At 41.9% G+C, this 25,636-nt stretch overlaps 1 protein-coding gene across 1 annotated transcript in view; it reads right to left on the reverse strand.

Annotated features, from left to right (window-relative positions):
* Window positions 1-12,865: 12,865 nt before the first annotated feature.
* The window catches only part of PDIA5 (protein disulfide isomerase family A, member 5), a gene marked incomplete at its 5' end in the record, with an annotated part of 49,105 nt that continues 36,334 nt past the window's right edge, over window positions 12,866-25,636 (reverse strand). The window contains 3 exons of the mRNA XM_009866458.1: window positions 12,866-13,126; window positions 14,780-14,914; window positions 24,520-24,590. Of these exons, the coding sequence (XP_009864760.1) occupies window positions 13,046-13,126; window positions 14,780-14,914; window positions 24,520-24,590 (287 nt within the window). The remainder of the gene's footprint in view (window positions 13,127-14,779; window positions 14,915-24,519; window positions 24,591-25,636) is intronic.

Here is a 25,636-nt window from a genome sequence, read left to right on the forward strand (position 1 = left end):
TGGAGCGGGGGGAGATGCTGGCACAGCTGGCACCAGGCAAAGTGCAGGGCGATGACACCAGGTAATGTCACTCGTTTCCAGACAAATCAACTGGGCGTCTTTCAACAATAAATGACAACACAAAAATGAAAGTTTGCGAATTTTACCACTAATCCCAAAGCGAGGTTGCTTTTTGAAACCACTTTCGTTGCTGATACAACAATTATTTTTTCCCTGTATTGCTTTTCAGTTTTACTATTTTCCCGCCATATCGTGCAGTTTTAGTCTGTTGGCTCAAAACTCAGATGCAAGCAGCTGATTTCCTCTCTAACACCTTTTAATTTCTCCTTCCATCTGTTACTACTCACTATCCAAGTGCTTGTAGCATTGCAAAGAGTGTTGAGGTAGAGGTAATACACCTCATGCTCTGAGCTTTCAGGCTCTACTGAGCTTCGCTCAGGAGCCGGATAGTCAGTAGGAAGGCACTGAAGCACATGAGTGCTCTCCAACCTCAAGTCTGTCTTCTCTAAGCAGCATAAACTATTTTAAGTGGACATCAATGGCAACTCCAGATACCAGTGGGGTATCACCTCCCCCGCTGTGCCTGAGAAATGTCTCTGTGCACCAGTGATCCAGGTGGAAAATGATCCAGGTAGAATGATCCCTTGGATCTTACAACCAGGTGTAAGTTGCTATCACTGGAGATTAATTTTGCCATTTCAGCCTCCAGGCTTTCTCCTCCATGCTTCAAGGAAAGCTCAGACAAGCTGAGGAATTGAGCTGTGTCAAACGAGGCTGAAGGCGAGGGGTACATGGTTAACTATGGCTGTGGAGTTGAGTAACAGAGGTGGAGGGAAGACTGGCAAAAAGAGAAAAATTGTTCTCAGAGGAGACTTGGATCAAGACAGGGAAGCATTTTCCACAGGGGAGGAAGGCAGGCGCAGGTGAGCAGAGAGGCCACTGCAAGACACCGAGCCTGCAGGTGCTTGGCAAGGTGGTGTTTCTCTGAGGGTAAAAGCTTGAGGAAAAAGTGACATCCTGCAGACCACAGGAGAAGAGCCTTTTCTCAGCATCCTTCTCACAGTGAGAGCCGGCTGCTGGGGGGAACTGCTAAGGTTGTGCACCACGAAAAAGTCTAGCTTAAGCCTTGCCAGGGAGGGAAGAGCTGTGTGTTTGAGTAAGTGACTTTGCATCTCCCAAGTTAGCATCTTGGCCTGTCGGGAAGAAATTGTGTTCTCTGTCAGGCTTTTGTAGAGCTGTGTATGGGAACATCTCCATCCTAACTGACTGGGTACAGCTGTATGTTCATAAGATGATACATTAATCTGAATAATTTCCAGGGAGTCCTTATCCTATATAAACAGAGTGCACAGTATTACAAGCTGCTACACAACTTAACAGCTTATGATAGCATCTACTATAATGCTGAGAAGTAGTGATTACTTAATTAGAAGCTGCCTAAGGTTTGTGATAAGTGCATTCATGTGTCATTTTAATTTTTCTCGTTCTTTTGAACTGTTTATCTTTCAACTCTAAAATTCTCTTGACCTTTTCTAAATGTTTTGAAAAAAAGATAAGCATTTTGCATTTACATAAACAGGACTTCAAAAATTATATACACATCTATTAGTTAAGACTTACACATTTCTAGGGGAGGGAAAAAAATGCAATGTTCTTTATTTTCAGGTGAACCTGACCCCAAAAGGTTAAATAAATTGCACAAGGTCTCTGATGGAGGTAGTGGCAGAGTCAGAAGTGAGCTTACAGCTCCAGTGCTCTGAGCTCTCACAGTGAACTTAAATCCTACCTGTTATTCAAGAATTTGCATGGCTAACAAGCCAGTTACACTTTAAATAACGCTTTTTTTTTTCTTGTCCCATTGACTCCCCAAAGACGTGATAGTAAAACATTGTCAGAGGGGCACCACACAGGGAATAAATTAGTGAAAGCTGCAGCCAGAGATAAAACTGAGATTCCTAAGACATGAATCCAGTCACTGCAAAGGCAAAAAAGCGGAGGAAGGTAGGTGTTTAAAAAAAAAAAGAGCTGAGGAGATGGAAGAGGAGTATGAGACAGGGTATGGACAGCATCAGAGGTTCAAGAAAGAGCTGGATGAGAAGAACTGGTGCCAGAGAGGTCCTTGTGCTACCAAACCCCTCAGATGACAGTGAGGTGGGTCTTCATGGGTAGAACAAAATGACGAAGACGTGCCATCAGCCAGCTGAAGGCAAAACCCAACAGCGAACACTCAGAAACAAGTTAGGACAGGATTTATCTCACCAACGTTTAACGCTCTGGGAACTGCCCACTGTGAAGGTCTTTGTTGCTACTTCTCAGTCACTGCAGGGGGAGCAGACGTGTCTAACCCCATTTGTATGCCTCGGCTTTAGACAACTGAAGGTAGGAAAGACAAACCCTTAGGCTCTGTCCAGTGGGTTTAAACGGGGGTTTAAATCAAGAAAAAATATCCAACCCGAGGAGCTGGCAGTAGATGTGCTCATCGGTGATGGAGTCAGAGGAGACGCACGGAGATAAAGGTCTGAAAGGACCCTCAGAAGGTCATTCAGAAAAGTCAACCTCAGTTTTCTTTGCAGCAAATCAAACTGTGGAATATAGCAGATTATTGATCCACCTTGTAACCCATTTTTACAGGGAAGATAAAAGCCTTTTCAGATATAGATTAACTGAACTCAAAGCCTTTAATTTTTAGTTTTAGTAAACATCTTTATAATTCTATTTCTCCTTTCTCAGGACCTTTTTTCCTTATATAATTCTTCTAGTTCGGTGCTTAAAACTGGAGGTATTATTCAGGCTGCAGCTTTATCTGTAAACCAGACTAATAATCCATTAGTGTGCTCCCCATTTCTTGGAAGGTAATGCAAATTCCCATGAAAAAATAGGTATGCTGAATCAGTAAATTTATCTTGAGTGCAGCCCAGCATCACTGAGAGTGCTTAAAACTCTGAATCAGGCTCCTGAAATCACAGCACTGGCTAGGAACCCGTGACTTTCTAACAATTCTGTGCTCTAAAAAAATACTGCATCTGATTTTAGAGTTTTTAGAGAAACCTCACAAGAGCTAAGATTATATTTGCTGAAATGAACTGTTCTTGCTAACGCAGCAGAAGCATGGGCAAGGTCATAAAAACCATCAGCACGATATCCAGTTTATTTCCTCGCTTCTCTTTTAAAAGCCTTCTCCGCTGATTCAGTCATAAGGGCCTGTGCTGGGCAGAAGAGTTTCTTTCATGGAACAATAGGGTTTAATTCTCAAGGCCTTTACACGTCTGAAGCCACCTCATAATGTCATATAAAGTATCTCGCTGTTAATAAATGCAGATGTTAGAACAAAATACAGCATTATGCCAATGGCTCTTGTTGCAGCAGGGCCCAGCATGATCTCCTGCATAAACAACATCATATTTCTGAAAAGTAATCTTCACGCTGCATCTCAATTAGTTTGAAAAGCGACATGTTGTTAATGCATTTTTATTTACAGGGGCCATCACATTGTGGGCTTATGGAAATAACATACGTGAGCTTTTCTGATGATCATTTCCCAAGCCGCTCTGACAGTAACGCTCTCTCTTTGGGGCTCTTCCACTGACTATTGCCTCTCCGGGAGAAGCAGCTGATCTGGAAAGCCACAGAAATATATTCCTAGTACACATAATCCCTTTAGTTTCCTCCATGACTGTAATTGAACACATTGGCAGACTTTGTTTGTATTTAAATATTTTCATAGAAGGGAAAGTCATTCCAAGCTGATCGCTTCGTGAGGCCAAAAATTTCGTTAGGAGCCACTTAAACAATTACAGTAAATAAGAAAATCATTATTTGCTAGTACAGTTGTGCCATAAATGCTGTATCTTCAAGGAACTCTTGGTTCCTAAAGAAATTTGTCTTTATTTATGAAAATAGCCACAACAAACTTACTAGAGTAAGAAAAAAAACAAACCACATAACGTTTTGTAATCCGCAGTTAGGATGTTCTATTTGAAATTTAATTCAGAAGGCTAGAAAGGTTTCTTAGAACTGAGGGGATTATTAGATACTGTAATATCTAATAAGATTATAAGATGGAGGTGGTAGCTCTCTATATTAGCAACCTGCCAAGACATAGGAATATGCTAAAACATAAGACTGGCAGGACTTTCTGGGTTATCAAATCCAGTCCCCAGGTACCACAGGCAAACAGATCACATAATCCATTGAATACATCTTGTGAGCTTCACATTAAAACTAGGTCTGTTTTTGTCCCTGTATTTTTTACACCCTCACTATGCAGGGGGATAAAGAATACCTAATTGATAGTCTAAATTATTCATGGCCAATTTATACGTACTCGCTCCTATGCCAAGATTGCCTACCTTTATTATTTCCCCTGCTTGATGTATTTACAAGGAGTAATCAAAGTGCATCTCAGTCTTCAGCTGCCAGGCTAGATGAGCTGCATACGCACGCTTCCCTTTCATGAAAGGTTCTCCAGTCTCCTCCTCATCTTAGCAGCCTTTCTCTGTAGCCGTTTCATTAAGAATCCCACTTTCTTGAACACGATTGATCAGAATCATGCATTCTATTCCAAACAAAATCTTACTGAAGTTTTAGACAAGGAAGTTTGTTCTTCCATTGCTCTTCTGAAAATGCTTCTCCTATGGCATTTTTAGAGTTTCCATTGCCTTTTCCCCATTGAGGCAAGTGGTTACAAATCTTTCCGTGTTGTTGCTGGTTTCCTGCAGAATTTTTTCTGCTGCTAGCTCTCTTACTAATTCTGTGGCCACACTCTTCAAGGACATTTAGTTCTTGCTGTGGGATATTCTGAACTTCCCCTACCCCAATGGTACCTCCTAATTTTGTGACTTTGAAACATTTTTAATGATCAGTCACCTCTGTTTCCCAAATGGATCATTAATGAAAATAATAAGCAGTCTTACGACTTACTTTTTAGGAGCTCTGAGTAATTCCCTTTCAAGATAGCTCAGCTTCTCTTCTAGCTCTGTGTATACCTTGCAGCTCCTCTATAAATAATCTCAGACTTCCCCAAGTAGGAGATAGAATTTTATACACAGCTCCTCATCAGCTACTTTATTGAAGTACTGACAGTCAGACTTCCATTCTTTGGCTAGCCAATTAATTACTGTATCAGAGAAAGCTGTTGATTTAGTCTGGTATTATCTAGCCTTAGTAAATGCCAATTCCATTTTATTCTGTTTTCCAGTGACTGTCATGACTTCTATAATTCTCTCCTCCCACATTTTTTCTAAAGCCTGACAGAAAACATTGATGTACACGAAGGAAAATATATTGTGCTTTTTGAGTGAAATCCATGTTTTATTTGTCTTTTGGCTAGATTACTTATTTACATCAGTATGTATTTTTCACTAGCAGGTAGGGTTGAGCAGCAGTTAAAAACATATTGGATGCCTTGCTATGTTCACTAACAGAAATGTATATCCATCCTTTTTTATCCTAAATATTGCTAGTGCTGCTTTTTAAAAAGATGGGAATATAAACTCGGCAGGCTACTCCAGCTGAGACATGGCCCCACATGGACCAGGGTCTTTTTCTCAAGGGGTTCGTAGTCCAACTCAAACATGATATGTTGCAGAAAATCAGAGGACAACATGTACAGTGACTTGACTTCCAAGGTGATCACAGGCATTGGGCAAGGAAGAAATACAGGTTCTGAAGAAACAGAGAAGAGTTAGGGAGGATTTGGCTGAGAGGTACTGGATGATTGTTCTAGATAGAGATAAATTACACATGGTATTGTCTTCTTTGTGCTTAATTTTTAATTATGTTGTGGGCAGTACACAAATTGAAAGAAATGCTGGTAAGAAACTAAATCGAGACTTGAATTTTAACTCTACTGCTGACCCACAGACTTGTCCTTGGGCAAAATGCTTTTTTTTTTTTTCTCTCCTCTCACTGCCTCATCTGTAAAAGAGAGATAACACTACTTCTTTTTCCCCAACCTGACTATTTACATAATAAAAGCCATTCCATGCATGACAGTCTCTTATATATTTGTACAGCATCTAGCATAATGAGGACCTGGATCTTGGGACTACAACACAAACAATACACAACAATTAAGATGATACATCCATGCAAAATATACCTAATGCACCTAATAGTGTGGTATTTCGCTAGAGAGACATGACTTTATTATGCAACAAACTCTGCTTCTGTGACTTCTACAGTCCCTCCTTGTGTTGGGCTCTCTCCTGCAGAAGGCTTCGGTGGAGAGGTGGCTTTCAGGGAAGTTAGGAGTCCTGTCGCTCTCCCTTTATGGTCTCCTGCAGCTGGAAGGAGTGATGGACCCCACAGTCCTGAGGAGCTGGGCAGTGTCACACAGAGCCAGCAGCTCTCCCGTGGCCCCATTCTCCTCCTGCTGCATCAGGGAAGGGCTGCCTGGAAGGCAGCTTGTTCTTCTTTGAAAAGAGAAAAAAAAAGAAGTGCAGAAGTGCAGCGTCTTGTTGGTATTGCTGCTGGGGGGACTGCGTACCCACTCAGGCCAGCCCATGCACCGAGCTGCCCTTCCCCTTCTCGCTAAGCAAATCCTATGCTTTTGGAGGGGTCTCGGTGCATTCTGAGGATGCAATAGGAAATGCTGGACCTGATCACCCTGTTCCACCCTCATCGAGGGGGTAACAGTACTAAGCGTCCCATTGCCAGCAACCTGGAGGCCACAGGATGTCAGCTTCATTATTATGCTGCGCATTTTGCTAGGAAACACTATCTTGAGGGTTTAATGCTCAGCTTGGAGAAAGACAGCTTCCCACGCCAGAATTTTTGGCAAGCAGGAAGCTCTTTCCCCATACCCTCTACGGGCAGAAGATAATGCCAAAATACTGCTCTTGTTGGAGATGAAGCTAGGTCCACGCTGCAATTTCTCTGCACTCTGAGAGAAAGCAAAATTGAGGATTCTTGGCTGGCCTGAGCTGGTGAGGCCAGGCCTTGAGGCTGTGTTGGCTCTGCAGCTACTTGGCACAAAGAAAGGTAAAAGCATGCATAAATTAGGAGCTCTTAAGGCCAGTTTCCTTGTTTGGTCACCGAGTAACTGACTGAGGGTACTTACCCTTTTCCTCTGTAGACCAGCCCCTCCACGTAGATAAATGACATTTTTTAGTGCTTCCCTCGTGCTGGCAGATACACTATTACATTAATTTAATTGTCCAGCACTGCCCTGGCTGTAAACCACAGATATTTATTAAAAGACTAATTCCATTTCCCCTGCTTTCTCTTCATAAGCTTTTTTACAAACAAAGAAGAACAAGAAAAGTGATGGTAACTGGATTATTAATCATACATAGTTAGTAACTGATTTAGTTTCACACCGTGCAAGGAAAATTGCATTGTGTTGTGGCTATTGTTGTTTTACAGGAACTGAGACTAGATATCAGGTGTCTGTTACAAATACCAGGCACAAAATTAAACACCCACACATCCTGGAAGGACTGTCAACACGACAGGAAGAATTATTCATTCTGCAAGCAGAAAAATGACAAAGCAGAGGAGTGACAAATGATCTAGATAAATCCAGAGCTCCAATTTAATGCATGGGATAAAAGATCTCTTTTTCCAAGCAAAGACTCCTAACTCTTGCAGTTTCTTACTTCTCCATAATTTAGCTGTGCACATATTTGGCATTTGGAGTGTGACGGATTTACACATTTGCTACCAAATGAGCTGCAAGAGCTAATCAGCTCGCGCAGAATTGCACATATTAATGAAGGCGGCTCTTCTGCATGCCTGCGATGTAGACACCCACTTAACTGGGGCACCAGAGACTAATTTGAAAAGATTTTGTTCGAGCAGAAGCTTTTTTTCCTATGATGAACGCTTGCAGGGAATCACGTTGTAGAGAGGGAGGGAGCAGTATCTGCAAAATCTGACTAAATGGTTCTCATTACTGAATGATGGAAGAGCAATAGGAAAGATAATTTATTAGTGGCTCAAAGCTAATGAGAATAATTAGCACTATGATGCTTTCCAAGCAAACAGAGTAACTGTTCCTTAAGGAGCACCATCTCCCTGCAAGAGTGGGGAGTGCTCTGGGCAGGACTTCCAGGAGCAGGAATCTTACAAAGGACCAGGTCTGGCAGCCAGGTGGAAACACACAGGCTTCCTCCTGGCTTTAATTACGGGCCAGCGTTGCAGCTATGATTCCTTAAATTTGGGGCTAACAGGCCATCTTTTTTCTGACCTCAAAACGAGCTACACGAGGCTGATGAATACACAGAGTTTACAGTCCAGCTTCACTTCTCGGAAACCAGAGTCTGGAAATCACTGCCTTAGATACTGAGATTTTTTGCAACATCGCATCATAGAGTGCCTGCCAAAACCTTTTGCACAGAGTATTTCGGCAGCGCTGGTCAGTCGGGTGTTCCAAGAGTCCAGATTGCCAGCAGATTAAATGGCCTTCGGAGTAACTTCCTTTGCCGAAACACCCAGGTACCCTCCTTCCTGAATCGCTCAATAAAAGCAGGATGTGCAGAGAAAGCACAGCATCTTCTTATGGGCGGCCAAAGCAAATAACGGGAGAAATGTTGTTTTCCAATCAGTTCCAGCACAGAGCAGTTCTATAGGCAAGCGGATTAGCCAAAGGGCCGCACACTCGCGGTTCCAGCGGAGCTGTGGAACACTCGGGGATGGGCTGCCAAAGGCAAAGGAAATGCCAGTGTCTGGCCCCAACACTCAGCACCTGCTGATGAAAGCTCATTTCCCCCCCTCTCGGTTTTGAGAATTTACTCCTGCAATCCCAGTGCACCATTACAGACCCAATCACACTGAAGTAAGCCTATTAAACTAAAATGAGGTGCACGTGGACAACAGTCTCCACTCCCCTGAGTGTCGTTTTGAGCAAATGGCCTGTTTCATAGTTTGTAGAATGCAGTTGGCAGGGGTTTAGTATTATTCTAGGAAATCCATCTAGGCAACATTTCTCGTAATACAGTACTATCAGTAATACAGAGAGTGATTTTGATTTTTATTTTTTTAAAAGGAAAACAGACCAAGAAAACACTTGCAGGCTAGGTCACCAGGTCTTGACTCCTCTTTTGAAAAGCAGTTAGCCTCTAAAATCAAAATCACCCATGAAGCAATTCCATCTGAAATGAAGCTCTGTCTGAAGCATTCTCTTAGGCTGACTCACAATGGGAGTTGAATCTGCTTTTTTACTCCCAAATTAAATGCTGTAAGAGCATAAACCTTACTCTTCTAATCTTCTTTCACCATTAATATCAATTATCTTTGTGGATGACTATTGAGAGAATTTTGTCAGCAAGATTTGGGGATCTATTTTGGTCTGGGTAGGAGTTTAGAAAAATTCCCAAGGCTGTTTCACCCAACTGCCAACTAGTTAGGAGGGGTTTGGGGGTCAATGGGGCTATCAGACCCAGAATGCAATTGTACAGGGGGAGTAAAAAGGGAATGGAAATTTGCTAGGTTGCTTTTCTTGATTCAGATTGGAAAGCAAGTCTCTGCCAGTCTCTCCTGTAGAAGTTGCTCTAGTTTGAACAAATAAGGGCATACTGACTAGGTCAGAGACAGATGGAGAACTCCTTTACAACAGAAGCCAAATTATCCTCTCGGGCTGCAGGGGACTGGGCTGTAAGCTTGTTCTCATCTTGGGACTCCCGCCTGGGCCTCCCATATCCCAAAGTATTCATTCTCCTGCGATCTTGTCCTTTTTCCTCCTTTTGGTGGATGAAAGAAATTCAACATGCCCTTTCAGTAGATGAAGAAACCATTTCCTATCCAGCTGCTACTCAGTCTGCCCAAAACGCTTGGTCCCGCTATCCTCTGTCTCTCCAGCTACACCACAGGCCCAACATAGACCTGCAGGCTATTTATATCTTGTTTAAGCCAACACAGAGGAATAAAGGGATACACAATCCTTGCTCAGTCTATCTGCTGCATACACGTTTTACCCCTCCTCAACAAGACTTAATCTGCTTAGGTTAAGGGTGTAGCGGATGTCCAAGACCTTTGAATCACACCTTAAAAGGGCTGAAAGACCAAACCTGTAATTGCAAGAGCATAATCTCTGATTCACTGCAAACCATTTGTTATCAGCAATTGAATTTCTTGCTGATAAATGATTCATGATTTGAAAGCCCAGATGACGCACTTTTAACCATGGCAGAAATTCCTCTGTGGTTATGAACGCCTGGGTTATGCATCTACTACAACAGGCTGGAAAGTCTGAACGTGTGGAACACCCAACCATGTAATTATATAGAATAAAAGCTTTTACATATATGATACTTTCCATTCACAGCTTGGAGAAAAAAATTGTAAAATATTTCAATTTCAACCTGACTGATAGAAATACAAACATAACTGCCTTCACTAGCAAACATAAACACCAGTTTTTGCTTTACTGTAGGTAAGAGAATTACAACAGTGTAACTGAGATCCAGACCTGGTCTACTAATTAAAATGGCTTGGAAGCAAAGCTCTAGCTCATGGTGCACTCTAGTTCACAGTAACTAAGGCTTTTGTCAGTCATTTGATGTAATCGTTTATGGTGTTCAAAACTATTTTTCAAAAACCATTCAGGCTATAAACCACATGAGTCATGACCCTATAACAGAAGGTAAATTATTCTCAAATATTTTATATTTGTGCATTAACACATGATTAGCCAAGAAAAAAATGAATGCCCAAGTCCAAGAAGTAACTGACAAAAGACTGAAGGGAAAAATGAGAATCCTTAATTTTAATTTTATTATGGTGTAACCAGCTGTAAGGAATTACTGGTCTGAAGCACAGTGTGCAATTGTCCTATCCTAAACATTTACTAAAGCCTATAATTCAGAATGATCCTGACAAGTGATGTCACCATTGGCAAGCTATGATTTTTTTTTCCTTTTTATTTTTGAAGTCTGTATTTCTCAGCAATTAGCACAAACAGAGGCACAGCCTATGCACAGAAATGCTCAAGCATTTCTGGAGACTGTACTTTTTTAATGCCAGCTGCATTGACTCTGAGATTAAAAAAAACACAGTAAGTTCTGGATTTATCATACTTGAGAGTTTTCTGGTAAGCAAAAGAATTCCTGTTTCAAATCAAATGGCATCAATATGTATTATTTCCTAAATGCAGGGCAGAATGTTTGCTACTAATACAAAGACAGCTGGAAAGGAAGGACTTCCATGATCTTAAGCAAAGCTACTAAACACAATATGAAGTAACAACACTCACAGAAAAGGAAAGGAAAAAAACTACAGTAAGCAACTTAATAAATTAAGCTACTTTCACACTAGGATATTATGTACTACCAGGCAGCTGATTTTTTGAGTGAAGAGACTCATCAGGTGCCTCATAAGAGAAGACAGTTGGCAAAGCTCCATCGCCATTCAAACTGATGTCATGGCTAACAAGCTGGCTACCATACAAGGCCAATCAGACTACCAGTATTCCAGATTACTCACTAATGGCTTCAGCAGCTTAACGAGTGCCAGACGTACAGTGCCATTAATTGGGCAAGACAGAAGAGGGAGAAAAATATCAAGAAAGGAGGTGAGATGCCATTCACCTGAGCAGCACAGCACTGCGTTGTCCATTAGCACGGCCTTCGCCGACGATCCTGAACAGGAAAGGAGATGGGCAGACTGAGGAGCAGGAGGAAGATTTCAGACCCGAGGCACAGTTCATTGTAAAAAGCTGGTTTGTGGGCCTGTTGGGTGCCAAGGCAGATGGAGGCCAACCCTCGCACCGCTGAAGACCCCGCCACGCTGTCCGGCACACCGGGCTGTCCCCGGCAAAGGGGTGGTGGGCACCCGTCCTGCGTACGCTCGCTCTTCCTAAACCACCACCAGCTGTGGCTGTTCACCCAGGGAGGAAGAAGCTGAACAAGGCTGATGAATGATAAAAATACTTGCCTTTTTTAAAATTTATTTTTAGTTCAACATGGATCACAACATCCTGTCCCTCCCTCTCCCCTCCTGTGAAGACATAAGTATCTCCAGATCAACATTTTTAAGCATCAAGAGTGTAACACATTTCAACTGCTGCTAATACAGGTTTTACAGTGATGATTTTGTCAAAGAGATTGTTTACGCAACTCCTTAAAGAGCAAAAAGGGAAAAATCCTACATACAAATGCAGATTAGAACTTTCAGAATGTAAACACATAATATACATAATTACTGCATTATCAAAATATTATGCATTTATCAAAAAACTTGAACGTAACACTTTCCAACATATACTTGATATGGCCCAATCATAATTTGAAGGCAGACTGTATACCCTATAAGGGTAACCGTATACCCATGTAAGATAATCACTCCTGCCATAACTTACAGATGCATTTGGCCATATTGATGCCAAAAAAGGAGGGATTAGTTTCATTTTACCCATGCTCTACTGATTATTGATACTTGGCTTAATTCACTCAATACATTCTGTAAAGGTATGTAAACAGTCCTGGATGTAAAGACCAAAGAGATTTAAATGAAATCAACAGATCTGGACTGGTCAATGTTAATGTCTTCATTAACGTCTTCATTAACTCAGATACCTTATTTATCCCTGAGCACCTTAAAATTGTTCCCCCAAATCTCACTGAAGAACATGTAACTATTTCACAAGGATGTAAAACTGCATTTGGATAAATCGGTGTCTTAGAAGTCCCAATTTTCCTCACTGGTTTAAAAAAAACAAACAACAAAACTAACCCAAACCAAAAATCATGTCCTCTCCCCTCTGTTTTTTACACATACCGCAGTACTTCAAAAAGAAAAATCACTCTATCAACAACATCACCTACAAACACACTACAGACTACAAAAATATTGCATAGGAGTGTCTGTGGGTATAGTCTCACAACATGAGAGAAAATGCTAAGTTTTTTTTTAAAACATTATGGCAACATTCTAATTTATTTTCCTTTTAAAAATCAAGTGGTTTCACTTTATTTCAAAATTGTACAAAATGGCCATGGCTGTTTATAAAAAAAAGTCTCTGTCTTGAGAATATGTGAAGTCTCAGGTGCATTAACAAAAGACCTGGAACCATTCACAGTGCAGCGGAAAGCTTCTTTTGAGGCAGAAACTACAATTCGTCCTTCTTCTTTCCTACTCTTTCATGATCTCTTTCTCTTAGGGTTCGCATGAAAGTGGTGAATCCAGACTCCTGAGTTTGAAGAAAGAAAAATATGGGTCATATTTTTACAAACAAACCAAAACAATGTGTGAAGAACGCTTTTAGCTTCTACATCCCACAGCAGAACGTAAACCAAGGAGTGGTTATTGCTTCTGTGTGGCCTCACTGTGCACTGCTCTGGGGTCCCATGCTGCTCCGCTGCAACACAAGGGGAAGATACCCATGTGGATTCCACATGTCAAACTTTAAGGAGATGGGACACAGAGAAAAAGGTCCTAAAACTCACAGGACAAGGTAAAATTTGTCCCTAGGTGTGCCATTGATGCCTTTTTGTCAAGAATACTCAAAGATATTTTCAAGCTGCGTTGTATGCTACATGTGACGTTCTGAAAGCAGCCGCTGGATCACTTGCTGGCATTTGCCACTGTTCCTCACCCTTTAGTCAGTCCACCTTCCAGCACAGGGATAATCATCCCCCAACTGCCGCAGCCTCAGAGCACTCCTGTCTTGCTAAATTCTTTTCATCAGCCAGCACAGATCCTTCCTTTCGTATACAATTTCTGTAAGTATGGGTTAGAAATACAAAAATTGCGACTGAAATTTTACTTAATTGTTGGCTACTGCACCCATCTGTACTTTCAAGAAAAGATCCACAATCGGAAATGAAAACAGTATCCATAACAACGCCTGGATCAGCACCATGAAATGGTAATTACTGGGGTCTTAATGCTGGAGTAAACTGGGATGCAAAGGTCCACGAAGACTTCCCTAAGATTCTGACTGACAAAAAACCTCAGAATTTGGCTTTATTCTTCATGCTTCTCTATAATTTGGTGTAACAGCAGCAATGACTTTCAGGCAAGGCTCTTATCAAAGTCGCTCAATGGCTCGAAGACCTCAAGTTTTTCTTGCCCACCCTAGCTTCTCCAGGCAATCAATCACCGCTGAAGAGTAATCTCCCTCTAAGTGTGTATGACAAAGAACACACACAAGTAATTGGACTGCATCCTTATTTTCAGGCACTTTACAACCACGGAAGGCATTATGCCATTTCTGCCCCATGTACTCATAGTATATAATTAGCTCGCCACAGAAGGACAAAAGAATAAAACTTCAGCCCATGGGCTAGATGGCACAATTGGTCTTTCCAGCTTGAGCTCCAGGACTTAATCTGATTCAGGGAGAAAGAGATATTTAGTTTCTCCCAGTCTCCAAAGGACAGCTTTGTCCCTGCTATAAAACCAACGGTCCGTCACATTTGGCAGCCTGAAGGACCCATAACATGTTTGCAGTATGTGCACGATCCAGTTCCAGAACTGACAGAAGTTCTGTATTTTCTGGCATTTCCGCGCCTAGCAGCAGCCCATGCAATAAACCCTTCACTTTCACTCAGTCTGATTTCACTTGCAGACTTCAGCTTAAAGAATAAAATATACAATAAAGCATTACTAAATCTACTCCTTTTCCTTCTTCTCCCCTTCCTAAAATAGATCAAGTATGTTCCTAATGCAGAGATGCACGGGGTGTGGTACACAATGATTCATCCATGTAAGACAGTAACAGAAGCAGTTAAAAATCCTTTCAACATTATAAAAATTTACCCCACAGTTTTCATTTGCAAGGCAGTAAAGACAGAGGAGACCTTCCTCCCCATATCAGGTGGCAACTCTTGCTTTCACTTACCCCTCTTTCTCCAGTATATTTCTCCACGAATTTTCCGTAGTTGTAATAGTTGAAGGTGGGGTAGCCATCGACCCCCTCCTGCTTACACAGGTCGTGATTCTGTTCTTTGGCACAGTCCACTGCAGCATAGGCTATCTGAAACGCAAGAGACCAGCATGAGGCAGGAGCAGACAAAGCAAGATTCCACTTCATGGTTATGCTGCTGCAGCTTAGACTTAACACCAGGAGAGACCCATGTCTTGTGCCAAAAACGTGGCAGCTTTTGTAATGGCTCACCTGTGGAGGAACATCAGAGGGTGGTCAACAGGTCAAGCCACACCAACAGAAGAGCAGAAACCTGCTCCCTTCCAATGAAACATTGCGCTGCTCGCACAGCACCTGGCCCGCGCTGCTGCGAGGTGTGCTCAACTCGCAGAGCACAAAAATCGCCTTCCCAGCATCCCCGTTGAGCACTGCGTTATGACTCCAAATCGGAAAGTACAGAGAATGGGTTAGTGAAACCAAAGCCAAGCACGGTGGTCACAGCCGTCACGCTGCAATATTTTTCCTGCTCTTTGATTTTAAGTGATGAACAGTGACAGGGTGACTGATAACAGTAACAACCCACCAAACCCAACCTCCTTCCTGTGGCACGGCTAACGCTTGGAAAAAGTTACCTCTGCTGTTCTTGGACAAACATGGCTGGTCACTTATGCAGGCTATTAATAGATTAATGATTTCTACCCCAAATAGCTTTTGCAAACTACATTCAGTTCTCCAAAGGTTAAATGGGGATGGGTGAGGGCCCAGAGCATCATCAACTGAGCAATGCACATAAAGAAGGTTGCTTGTTTGCAATCTCAATCTGGCTTTATGTTTCCTTTCCTGCCATTTTTCACTCTATCCTTTAAGGCAGAGACTCTATATTCTGTGCAGCCATTAGCAAACTGGGCTTTAATTCCTTTTGAAACCTCTAGATGCTACTGTCACACAAACAAACCTCAAGTAGGAAGCAGCCTGAAGTGCTCTCAGCCTGTTGGCAGCTGAGCAACACACTGTCCCTGCCCGCTTTGGCACAGGCAGAGCGAGGAAGAACAATCCTTGCAGCCCTAGTGCATAAGCTCAGGGTAACCCTAGTCTGGAGTGTTTGACATTTGAAGCCTGAATCTGTGAAGTGCTGAGGAGGGGCCACACTTAACATTTCCGATGTTGAAATAAAATGCAGTTCGGCTACTTAACACTGCTGAGCCCTGTGCCGCGATTTCACACTGACTGCTCCTGCGAGCGGCGGTTCTGGCTCTGAATGTAAAACTGCTGCTTCCGCAGGCTTCAGAGCCCCTTATACTCTGCTGCAGAGCGAGTGGGTTCAAGTATAGGCTACATTAAAAACCTGAACAAATTAGAGGAGTCATAGAATGTCTTAGGTTGGAAAGGACCTTAGAGATCATCTAATTCAACCTTCCTGACATGGGCAGGGATGCCCTTAACCAGACCAGGTTTCTCAAAGCCTCATCCAACCTGGCCTTGAACATCTCCAGGGAGGGGGCATCCACAACCTCTCCGGGCAATCTACTCCAGAGACTTGCCACCTTGTACTGAAGAATTTCTTCCCAAGATCCAGTCTAAACCGATTCTCCTTTGGCTTAAATCCATTTCCCCTTGTCCTATCAGTGGACACTCTTGTAAAAAGTGCCTCCCCAGCCTTCCTGTAGGTTCCTATCCTGTATTGGAAGGCAGTTATAAGCTCTCTCCAGAGTCTTCTCCAGGCTGAACAATCCCAGCTCCTTCAGCCTGTCCTCATAGCAGAGGTTCTCCAGCCCCTGGATCACCTTTGTGGCCTCCTCTGAACTCATTCCAACAGATCCACGCCCCTCTTATGGTGGGGACACTAGTTACGGTGAGGAACTATTTTTTGCAGCTGTGGGTTACAATGTATCAAGTGCTCATTTCATAGCAGAGGCATCTTAACTTAAAATTTCCCTTCCTCTAGCCTCCTTCAATTTGATCAAAATAGCTTTCGCTTGCCTCACTTTAGGGTTGCAGTTGAATTGTTCTTCCATAATTAAAAGATCACTTAATATTCCACAATGCCCTCCAGTTTCATAGTGACACTGTCAAAATGAGAAAACTTGATCTCATTATCCTAGAAGTAATTAAAGAGATTGGCAAAGCCAACTCCAGTTAATTTGCTTGTTTTGTTTTGGCTTTGAAATCCTGAGAAGACAATACTCAGTAAGATCTCGCTTGAGTCTATCTTCAAATGGAAGCACTTGATATAAAGTGAGCAGTGTTCTTACCTTAAATATTTGGTTTATGTTTTCCCATTTTAAACATTAATAAGGCTATTACAGAAACAGGACTCCTGAGAGATGTTAAAAACACATATGATCACACTTTTTTTTTTCTTTCTGTAAACAGAAAGACTCCTACTCATTCAGGGCCAGTTAAGAAGAAAGTATAGGAATAATATATTGCAAAAGAGTTTCAGCTAAGTATTCATGCCTTCCTGACCTTAGAAGCCAGCCAAAATTTAGAGCCCTGTTGGCTACTTCTGTGTAAAGGAAAGCTTACACAGGAAAGGACATAAATATTTATTACATGTCACAGTATTAATGTAGAAGGAATACTTTAAGTCCTGGTTCCCTAAAAACAAGAAGAATAAATAAAACTTCTTTTCTCACTACTCTAAATATCACACAGGAAAGATTACAGCCAGAGAAAGAGGAAAGTACACGTGCACTCATCCAGATCTTAGTAGCTGGTCTGAGGCATGGAACTGTTGTGACTGATGACCCATCTGTTCTTAGATAGTGTCTTGGAGATTAAGAAAATCAGTTTTCAGTACACCGGAAGCAAGAGAGGCCCTCTTGATCTGCACCTCCGTAGAAACATGTAGACTGGCTTTGGTTTGGAGCAAAGAGCCCAATTTCACTCACCAAATCCTTTTGTGAGAATAGCCCCTAGCGGGGAGTGGGTGCAGAGGAGGCATGCAATGCTCTAAGCACTGTTAACCTTGTTCGTGTCTTTACTTGTTGCCTCAAAAACAGAAGACTGATGAGCTATAAGGAGATGGCTTCTGAAAGAAACGCTTAGTAGTCTGGTTGAGACACGGCTTTCCTCTACGGCACACGGAAGTGCAAGCTGGTCCATCTGTGCATTTAGTGGGCACTGAAGTAACGCAAAAAGATCCCAGTCTGGCCGCAACAGCCACGTTAGTCTAATGCTGTGCCTAATCTAACACGTCTAATGGTGAGGGACAGGTACATCTGGAGCACCGTTTGGAGGACATGTCCATGGTCTGTCATTCTCCAAAATGCTCCTGTTGCAAGCTCCCACAGACATGTCACTGCTTCTGCGAACATCACTTTGAGCCAGCTCTTCAGAACATACATTCTGATTCAGTTATTTTTACAGTCAGTGAGAGAAGAGAAATGGCAATTTTCAAAAGCCTTGTAACTCACACCGACCCGAGCAAGATTTCAGAGAGACATCTAATTCCCAAGATTGTATTCGATGCTGAATTTCAAATGCCTGCTGCCAACAGTAGCTGAGTAAGAGTACTTAGGAGAGCTTGAGTGATTACTTTAGAGTGGAAATGTTAAGGCAGCCTAAATATAGAGGTTGCTACCATCTCTATGCACTCATTACCATAGCATCACAGTCCTAATTGTCTTGCCTGTCTCACAGCGGAAGATCAAATATAGTGCACTGCAAGAAGAGAAAAGTAATGCTCGAAAACACTTGTAGCAAAATGCACTTCTGGACTGAGGACCATTCCAATCTCAAGTCTATCATATGGCACATGAGAATTTCAGCAAACAGCACCGATGCCCTTTGCTTTGTTCTGTTGGTGTTTCCATGGGCCATGAATATTAAACTCAATTTCTGGGAGAGGATTTTCCTACAGAAATTTTCAGTTAGGTCATGTTACTTCACGACTACACAGAAAAGCTGCACATAAAAAGATGGAGCCCAAAAAAAGAGAGGCTTTACTGGAGTCCTAACTCAAGTGAGCAGTGATATATTGTAGGGAGGAGTTCTCATTCTCAGCCTTCTTAGCAATGATCAGTTTTCCTGAATCACTAAAGAAGAAAAATGAGCTAGGAAAAATAAAACCAAAAAAAACCTCTCCCAAAATATGGTTAAGGACTTCTGGAGAACATTACTCTCGGAAACAACCCTTATACTCAACTACCAGGAATATTGCATGGAAGTTCACTGAAAGCATAGGTTAGCAGGACCTATATGCTTTGCCTTGAAAAATACTAACTTCAATCAACTAGAAATTTCCAACAGATTAAGCATAAGAATTTCTTTACTGAAAGGGTTGTCGGGCATTGGAACAGGCTTGCCAGGGAGGTGGTTGAGTCACCAACTCTGGAGATGTTTAAGAGACAGGTGGATGTTGTGCTGAGGGACATGGTTTAGTGGTGTTGATGGGGCTGGGACAAAAGTTGGACTTGATGATCTTGAAGGTCTCTTCCAGCCAAAACTGTTCTACGATTCTGTGAAGACATCCCCAATGTATCCAGGAGTCGAGACACTTGGCATTACCTCTCACGAATTGCCTCTCATCAAGAGGGGAAAAAGATCTCTAAGACTCTGTGAGAACAAAAAACTCTCCTAATGCTGGTGTAAGACTTAAATGTGTGTGTCTATGTATGTATGGATATGTATAATGTCCATTATGCAAAAACCCAGTGTTACAGCTTTCAGAAGACAGGACTGACTTCATGTGATTTTGATTGTTAGGGCTAAAATTTCATTCCTTGAGCCTTCCTAACTTTCCTCTAACCAGAGGGAAAAATCCACTGAAAAAAAGTTTTTAGTGCTATATCTGCAACGTGCACAAAACTCCACAGGGTTATGGATTCTACATAACCCAAAGCTGCCCTACTTTAGATATTGACAATACGTTACTATACACAAGTTCTCTCTCCAGAGCAATGCCGTTCAGGTTTATCAGCAGCCTGTTCAGTAGCTGTAGCAGGAACAGAATAGTTGTCGAATGAAAAGATAGTCAATCAGAAACGGTGGACCCCAGAGAAAGTTCCTTGGAGTACATCCAGCTTCCTTAATGTTACTGGTAGTCCCTCACAACTGGTACACAGATTATAATAATTAATAATACAAGGTTAGTATGCATAATAATGCACAATAATTATGCATAATAATAAAATTTTTAAAAAGTACCAGATTAGTATGCAGTTCTCCTTTATTCCATAGTCAGTATAATTTAACATGACTCTGGCAACATCTGGGACTGGAAAACATCTTTATCTGAAAAGGGAAGCCCCACAGCTACATTTCATGGGTATTACCAAAGACGCGCAAGCTTAACTACAGAGTTGCGAACTCAACTCTGCACAGCAACAGAATGTGAGCAATGCATGACCAGCTCTGAAGAGCTCTTAAAAAAGGAAATAGAGCATGGCATATTGCTCAGATGAAGTGGGCTGATCACAAATCCTGAGCTGTTGCAAAAATCAGAACTTTTCATTTTGGTGCTTAAGCAGAAATGGAGCTATGCTGAAAACATGACCACTGATCTCCATGTGCCTCAACTGTAACAGAAGAAAGATGCCTTATTTTTTTTACTGCCTGTTAGAAGGCAAAGTACTTGCAGTATCATCTGATCATGTATCAGGAACCACAGTTCCCTTCCAACAGAAATATGAAAAAACTTCTTGCTCTAGTAGGATCTTGCAGGTAAGGAACACAATTACATAAAAAAATGCAAACACGTGTAGAAATTTGAAAGTGGAATCCCTTGACTTTCCAGGTAACTCCTCCTTTCTATTCTTAAACTGCTTTCATTTTAACAGTTTGTCTCCCAGTCACCATATGATGATATAGTAAAAATATCCCCTTGCAATCCTAGTTGCTCTCCTGTTAAAACATGTACTTCCACGTGCTGGTTTATTGATTCAAGAAAATAAATCTCTGCTGGAGCTAATATTGACTTTTGTTATGAAAATGGAAGTGAATAACTAACTGAATATTGATTTGAAAGAGGAATGACATATTATAAGCTTTAAAAAAAATTTAAATAAAGTAAAATTGCAGCATGGAAAAGAATCTTTCCAAGCAACATTTTTAAAGTATAGTCAATTCCAGATGCCAATTACCTGATTATTAGAAAAAAAAGTCTGTTGTTGCCAAATGCCTTAAAAACACCTATGAATACCACAGACGTGCTTTCTTCTCTTTGAGTACTCCACAGGTTTATATTTATATTACCTCTGGATCCTAATGGCAGTTACGAGTTGGCCTACTACAGCTTGTTGCAATTCATCTACTGTTCTCAAAGCAAAAAGCCTTGCAAATGGAAGATTCATTATTAGGTGCCCTGATGTGCCACAAGGGCATTACCATAGCTGCAATTAATCATCTGTTTTCAAAGCAGGCCTGTTTGCAAAGGGAAGACCCATTAGTAAGCACCACGACATACCGTGCTAACATCACCATATTTAACGAGTCTCATTAAAAAGAAATTCAACACATGCTTTTTTAAGCAAAGAGGGATCAAATACTTGGCCAAACAAAAATATTAACTCATTTGGACAACTCTGTACAGCGATTTGGTTGGTGTAATGATTTTAAACTATGGTTCAACCCATGGTTCGCAATACACATCGGGGACTGAGCAGATTCGCTGCTGTCTTGCAGCACCCCAACTCGCCCCATTAGCTGCACACCCTTTCCAGCAATCTCTGCCACAGTTGTTTCTGTACAAACTCAATAGAATCCAGCTGCCATGCTCGGATTTAGGTCAGTGCATTTGCACAGGAAGTCTTCTGTGAAAATGGAGAAGATTGGTCAAACAGCAGCCCCTTTGGGGGAGTTCCAAGGATTTGTTACCGAGAGGCCTTGAGGAGTAAAGGCCTTCAGCAAATCCAAGCTGGAGCGTCACAAATCAGTTCCTTCAAACTGAACTTTAGGACCAGCCAAAAGCTAGAATGCAGATTTCTTGAAGATTTAGCTGGTGCCCTTTCAAGAGTGTCTGGAGTAGCGAGTGAACATGCCCTCATGCTCTTCAATCCATTCAGCAAAGTGGCAATCCTCACATTTGCATTTTCTGCCGTCCTCTGGTCATTGCCAGCACTCAAGCTGTGGAGCACAGGCCAAAGGCTTTCCCCTGGCAGCTGCATGCAGAGACCACGGCGCCCCAAGGCAAGAGTGGCTCCAGATGGCTCCCCTCCGCCTCTTCTTTTTTCTTTTCTTTTTAAATAACTGGAAGCAATATGCTAACTGTTTCACTGGACTGGCCTCTCCACTGACCTGCTTTTACTGGTGCTGAATTTCTCAGGTACATGGAAAGACGCAGAGGCTCTGGTTTATGGGTTACACCCAGAGCCGTGTTTTGCAACAGCCACACGACTGCCCCAGGCAAGCGAGCAGGCGCGGGATTTCTGCTAAAGCCACCAGCAGTGATGTGGCCAACAAGAACTGACATTTGGGGCCAATGTTCCAAGTGTTGCTTTTCTGAACTCCAGCTCCAGCAGTGCAGATGATGAAAAAGCACAGAGCATTACACACAGCCCTGGGGGAGGCAGGGAGGGGGGGCTTCTGTGCCAAAATCACCCCCTTACAGTGATTCTGCAGAGCCAAGGACACATATTTAACAGCTTCAAGCTCTGCTCATCTTCGAAATTCCAATGACTCAAAGTCTCCCAAAGGATACCTTTTAAGATACCATTTATAACCAGCTGAAGCCTGGAATGTTTTTGATTGTTCTTTGGCTTCCACAGAATTAAATGTTTAATTAAAGGACCACCCCTATTGAAAGAAGATGCAGTTTAAATGCTACCATACACTGCTAAAGTGAAAAAAAAACCTGTCCCCTGGGGAAAAAACCAAACCAAACAACACACTACTACAGACTAAAAATGAAAATTAGTAATCTTTCCCCGTTTTTCTAAAGAAGAAATACTTCTTCCCTCTTAAGCAGTAATTTTACAGATGTTCAAGACCCTACAGAACTACAAATTAGTCAATGTTTGAAGGCTCAGCCCAGATTGAAACACAGGAATGTGCCCAGTGCTGCTTGTGGGAACAGCTATGTGCCCTTCTGAAGTCTTAAACAGGTTTCTTTTGTTTTCCACAAGGGCACAGACATGGGCAGCAAGAAGTACCTTGGCAGGTTATGGCTGTACACAGTTAAATAAGGTTCCCCCAATAATCAATCCCTGGCACTTCCGTAAGTCGCTGGGGTGTAATAACATCGTTTTCCCTAACTGCACACACCTCTTTGAAACTGTACCAGCCTTAATACTCCCTCCTGGCTCTCTTGTTCCAACTCATTACATTTTATACCTCCCCACTTCAGCCTTAAACTGAAGTCAAGAGTTGCAGCTGTCAATCACTGCTCTGCTCTCGGAGTCCTTTCATAACCTGGAGTCTGAACCAAAAGCTTCACAAGCCCGCATTGACCACCAGCACCATGTCCAATAAACTGCCCCATGATTCAGATTGCCTGTTAATACATCCTGGGGCTCTAATAAGCAAGTTTCACATTGTTTGGCACATTTGCTTCCTCTCTGACTGAAATTTTAATGAGTTTAGGAAAGAGGCTTCATTGGGAACTATCCAAGAAGAAAAGTGGGAAAACAGGGATACTTTCTCAGAGATCTTGGAAACAAACAAGTCACCAAAAGGCATCTGAGCACACAAATTTACAGCAGTGAGAGAACTGAAAGATGCACGCCTCTAAATCTTCTTGTGTGCCACAGGGCTTAAGTGATAGACTTCTAATTTTCTGCAGTCAGCGATAGAAGAATGATTTGTTTCTTGTCAGTCTGATATGTCTTCTGTGAGTTACAGAAAAGATGACAGGAAGAGGAAAGGAAACATGACAGAAAATCTTCTCTTATGGTGCTAGGAAAATTAATAGGGGTATGAATGTTACAAAATTATCTCTTCATTTAGAATATTATTTCAGTTGGTAGGGACCTACAAGGATCATCTAGTCCAACTGCCTGAACAATTCAGGGCTGGCCAAAAGTTGTACCTCCCTTAAAAATAATAATACAACATTATTAGATATTAGTAATATATAATAGTTATTCATATAATTAGTAATAAATCAGCAATAAACCAGTAATAAACAGTAATAAAAAGGTTTCTAGCTCATTATCTGGTTAAATCCTGTGGCTCAGGTGTCTATTTTTTTAATCCCGGATACGCATGCACTCAGTTAAAATGGTTCAGCTGACGCAAGGAAATTAACCAGTGTACTTTGGCCATCAGATGTATTTTCAAGGCAGAAGTATGAGGGTCCTAGAAGGACTCGACATCCTGGACTTAAGTCAGCAAACTTACAGAAATATATTATATTTATGCTATGCAAGCAAAGATTAGTTATATGATTGAGGTCTTCAGGACTGTCATACAACTTGTGGTTTCTCCACACGCATCTCAACGGCTGATAGAAGTTGAAGGGGAATGCAGATGATGTAAATCATCTTCTACTAACTTTTCAGTGAGAAAGCGTATGTTTTGCTTCATATAAAAAAAACCCCAAAAACTTCTACCACAAAAAATTAAAACAGAGAAGACAACAAATTAAGGAAAACAGAATAGGTTGAAAGTGTAACATGATTTTACTAAAAATGATACAACCCTCAATATGCAGATCCATTTCTACTAGTGTAACAGCAGTTTTGTCTACAAGCCTACCACTTTATCAATAAGCAAATCTATAAAGCACAATGGGTGGAAAACATTCTTAAAAATCTCAGAAATAATTAACAAGAAGTTACCTTTCGATCTTCTTTAAAGACTTCGGCAGCAGTTGTAAAATGCGGAATGGCATTTTTACAGTGGGGACACCCTGTTTGACACAGGAAGAAAATAACAGCATAAATATTAGCTATAAATAAGATACTGGGACAAACTCAAGACACGAGGTGAATTAATGGAAAACATGTATTAAAAATAATTCTAGAGAAGGGTTCTCCACTTTTGGGAAGAGCAGCACAAGGCATCTGTAGACCATATGTCAGCACATGTTTAAATCCTTCTGACTTCAAGCAGTTTAAGTGTATAATTAACAGTTACACAACATCCCATATAGGGACCAAGGTCAGACTGCACAGGGCTCTGAGTGACCTGATAGTTAAAGATGTCCCTGCGCATTGCAAGGAGGTTGAACTACATGACCTTTAAAGATCCCTTCCAACCCAGAACGTTCCGACTCTGTGACCACAGTGCAAGGGCCTTTTCTCTATCGCCAGTCCCTTAAGAGCATTTTAACATCACGAGCCACAAACCAACCAACCACTTCCCTGCGACTGCACCTCCTCACAGGTATTACCACACAGGTTATTGCTGCTGTTGCCACAGATACCAGCTACGCTTGGTCACAGGAATAAAGACCGTGCAGCTGTGAACAGAAGGAGGCTGGGAGTTGGAAAAAGGAAGTCGCCAGGAGCATTTGGAAGTATTTGGGAATTGCCTGTGCTTGAGCCAAGCCATCAGGAGCACAAGGACGGGAAGAGAAACAAGTCCAACTCGCGTATGGAGAGCAGAGGTCCAGTCCCAGGTTCGGATGCCTGCTGCTGGCCTTCCCCAAGACCTTCCTCCTGTTCACCAGGAACAGGCAACTTCAGAAGAGTTTTAGACACAGCACACAAGAACCCCACAGCTTTGTGTGGGAGATGAGCCGGTATTTCTTTGTACCACTGCAGAACCGAGCAAAAGGCCACTTCATCCTTTGCTTAAACACACACTAAATTTACACAAACATTTCAGAAGCCATAGAAGGGGAACAAGAACAGCGCTCTTGATTCAAAATTCAGATATGAGTGCTCTTAATTCAGAAGCAATGTTTATTGTCTAGACTACTCTCAAAATACCAATCCTAAATAAAGCTCTGAA

Source organism: Apaloderma vittatum, unplaced genomic scaffold (assembly GCF_000703405.1).
Source record: "Apaloderma vittatum isolate BGI_N311 unplaced genomic scaffold, ASM70340v1 scaffold39903, whole genome shotgun sequence".
NCBI lineage: Eukaryota > Metazoa > Chordata > Aves > Trogoniformes > Trogonidae > Apaloderma > Apaloderma vittatum.